The sequence below is a fragment of the Lactuca serriola genome, chromosome 5 (assembly GCF_051521515.1).
Source record: "Lactuca serriola cultivar US96UC23 chromosome 5, Lser_US96UC23_V15, whole genome shotgun sequence".
Taxonomy (NCBI): Eukaryota; Viridiplantae; Streptophyta; class Magnoliopsida; order Asterales; family Asteraceae; genus Lactuca; species Lactuca serriola.
Window position 1 is genome coordinate 250,749,433 of NC_136412.1, and position 2,940 is coordinate 250,752,372.

The following is a 2,940-nucleotide window of genomic DNA, read 5'->3' on the forward strand; positions in this document are numbered from 1 at the left end:
ATGTCCGTTGGGTTTTTCTAGACAAAAGGTTAAGTCCGTTGGATTTTTTTGAACGGACAAAACATTACTGGGGTTTTTTGAACGATTTCATAATTTCGTTGGTCTTACAAATTACAAGTTATTTTCCAGATATTTAATTTAACGTCATAAGTGATGTCATTCATTGACTTTCATTAGCCGGTAGATCCTAATAAAAATTGAACAAAAGTATAAGTTAGTTGGGCTTTTTTAGACAAAATGTTAAATTCGTTGAGTTTTCTTGAACAGACAAAACTAAATTGAGTTTTTTTGAACGGTTTGGAAAATTGTTAGGTTTATAAGTCATTTTCCCAAAAAAGTATTTACAGGAAGGAAGGTGATTGTAGGATTTGATTTCATTTTCCTGGATGACCCCTTCAATATTTACAAAATGGTTTTTTTTGGCATATAATTTCATAGTTCAATGGCTTATATAGAATGCACAAAAAAAATGTCCAATCACTATTTAAAACCGAAAACTATAGTTTATAAGGTTTTGATGACAATAACCCATGTTAAAAAGGTAAAGAATTTCATAACAAATGGAAGTAATTAAAAATTAAGTGCTTAATACTCTTGAAACTCTGTTACTATCCAGTGGCATTGTCATTTTATAGAACAAACATAATCTTACATATAATCTTATATTACAAACCAGAAGGCAGGCAGGGAATATCTTGACAACCAAACATACCAAATTACATTTTTCAAAATTCAATAGAAAATATTATTACTAACAGTTGAAAAACAATCCACAAGATATGGATTCATTTCTTCCAACCTCATCCACTTATTTTTGTGAAAGCAACCCACAAGATATGGATTGATCACCTAACATAACACCCCTAATTTAACGAACTGAACCCAGATCACGATCCAGATGGACCTGGAATCACCATTGAAATTCAAATCGAACATTCATTACACCCAACTAGTCTTCTAAATTCATGCTCTTTCTAAACATGATTATAGCCTCATAAATGATGTTTGGATCAGTAAGGATCGTGGAAACACTCTCCCTTTTCATGCATTTTGTAGCCCAAGCAAACAGCTTTGGACAATCGTTCTTAAGACTGAAGTTCCCAAGGGTCTCATATGTATAAAAATGGTGGTAGTAGGATATTAATGCAATATCAACATGCCCAAAGGCATCACCCATAAAAAATGGCTTCTCCCCAAGCTCCCCTTCAAACACTTTCAGACACACTAAGAACTCCTGTCTTGCCTTTTCCATCTCTTCACCTTTTGAGCCCATAATTAACTTCATTCCAATCTCGTAAATCTGCATTTTGTTTTTTGTTAACAACTTCTAAGTTAGTATGATATTCTATAGAACAATTAATTAGTTACTACTATTACTATTATTTCACAACAAATAATTGTGGAAACGGAATTCACCTTATCAGTATAGTCAGCCCAGAATCTGGCTTGAGATCTGAGATAAGGATCAGAAGGTAACAATGGAGATTTATCCTGCCATGTCTCATCAATGTACTCAACTATGATTTTAGATTCACACACGTGTCTTCCATTGTGAATCAAAACTGGGATTTTCTTATAAACCGGATTGAGTTTGAGAAGAAGAGGGCTTTTGTTGTGTGGTATGTCTTCTTGTCTGTACTCATACTTGATGCCCTTTTCAGCCAAAGCAATTCTAACCTTTGCACTAAACATGCTTAGCTGCCACCCCAACACCACCACCTCCGTTTCTTCCATACATAAAATTTTTTCTTCTTCAATTCCGATTACAATCCCTATCAATGAAGTTGACCCAAAAAGTACAGAGAAACTTTCGCCATATTAAGTAACGAGAGATTGAATATATAGACAATTATTATTATTTTTTTTTTGTAAAAAAAAAAAAAAAAAAAAAAAAAAAAAAAACAAACCTATAGGGTACATAGAGGGGTCCCACACCGTTTTTTATTATTATTTTGTCAACCAACCAACACAATCTTCTCCTTTTTTTTCTTTATTCTCATTAATTATTTCGGACACATGGTGGAAATTATTGCATGGTCGAGGGGTACAACCATCCATTCAACTGTATCCATTAAGAGTCCTGCATCACCATGAATTAATGAGGAGCAAGAGATTTTTTTTATTGAACTGTAATTGTTATAAAATTATGGGAAAATTACTAATCTAACCAAATTCATTAATTCATTAATGACTTATCACTATTTTGCCAAAAATTAGGATTTGTTCCAAACTAGCCCTCGAAACCGTAGGTGGTTAAAATGGTCTACTGTTTCGTCCTTTTGATTTTTGTATATAAAGATTTTTTTTTCATTTTTCATTACGAAACCGTAGACGAAAAAATGGTCTACTGTTTCCTCTGAGAAGTCTACTGTTTCCCAAATAGTAGATTAAAAATAATCTACTGTTTCCTCTAAAAAAACTACGGTTTTGGGGTTTTTTTTAAATGAAAAAAACACTAATTTTTTTACTACTATATCGTACCTACTATATATTAAAAGAAAAATCTATTTTACAGTAAAAGTTAGTGTTTTTTTCATTAAAAAAAAAAAAAAAAAAAAAAAAAAAAAAAAAAAAAACCTTAAAACCGTAAGTTTTGGACGAAACAGTAGATCATTTTTAATCTACTATTTGGGAAACAGTAGACTTCTCAGAGGAAACAGTAGACCATTTTTTCATCTACGGTTTCGTAGTGAAAAATGAAAAAAAAAAAAAAAAATCTTTACATACTAAAATCAAAACAGTAGATAAATTGGCGAAACAGTAGACCATTTTAACCACCTACGGTTTCGTGGGCTAGTTTGGAACAAATCCTAATTTTTGGCTAAAAATTGTTAATCACTTCTTTAATTTAGCTAGATTAGTAATTGTCCCTAAAATTATTACATATTCAACAACAGAAATAAATTTCGAAGACATAGATTATTGTCCACAAATAATTTT

General features: G+C 31.4%; 1 protein-coding gene across 1 annotated transcript; it reads right to left on the reverse strand.

Moving 5' to 3' along the window:
* Positions 1–585: 585 nt before the first annotated feature.
* Positions 586–1,825, reverse strand: LOC145053992 (putative glutathione S-transferase). The gene is made up of 2 exons (XM_079002125.1): positions 1,417–1,825; positions 586–1,300 (listed from the first exon to the last, which is right to left on the reverse strand). The coding sequence occupies exons 1-2, from the start codon at positions 1,732–1,734 to the stop codon at positions 950–952; spliced, it is 669 nt and encodes a 222-aa protein (XP_078858251.1). The 5' UTR covers positions 1,735–1,825; the 3' UTR covers positions 586–949.
* Between the last annotated feature and the right edge of the window lie 1,115 nt (positions 1,826–2,940).

Excerpts from the sequence above, each read along its gene's own strand:
- LOC145053992 (XM_079002125.1), bottom strand. The coding sequence starts at position 1,734 with ATGGAAGAAACGGAGGTGGTGGTGTTGGGGTGGCAGCTAAGCATGTTT. Across the intron at positions 1,301-1,416 it reads GGGCTGACTATACTGATAAG|ATTTACGAGATTGGAATGAA; the intron begins GTGAATTCCGTT and ends AACAAAATGCAG.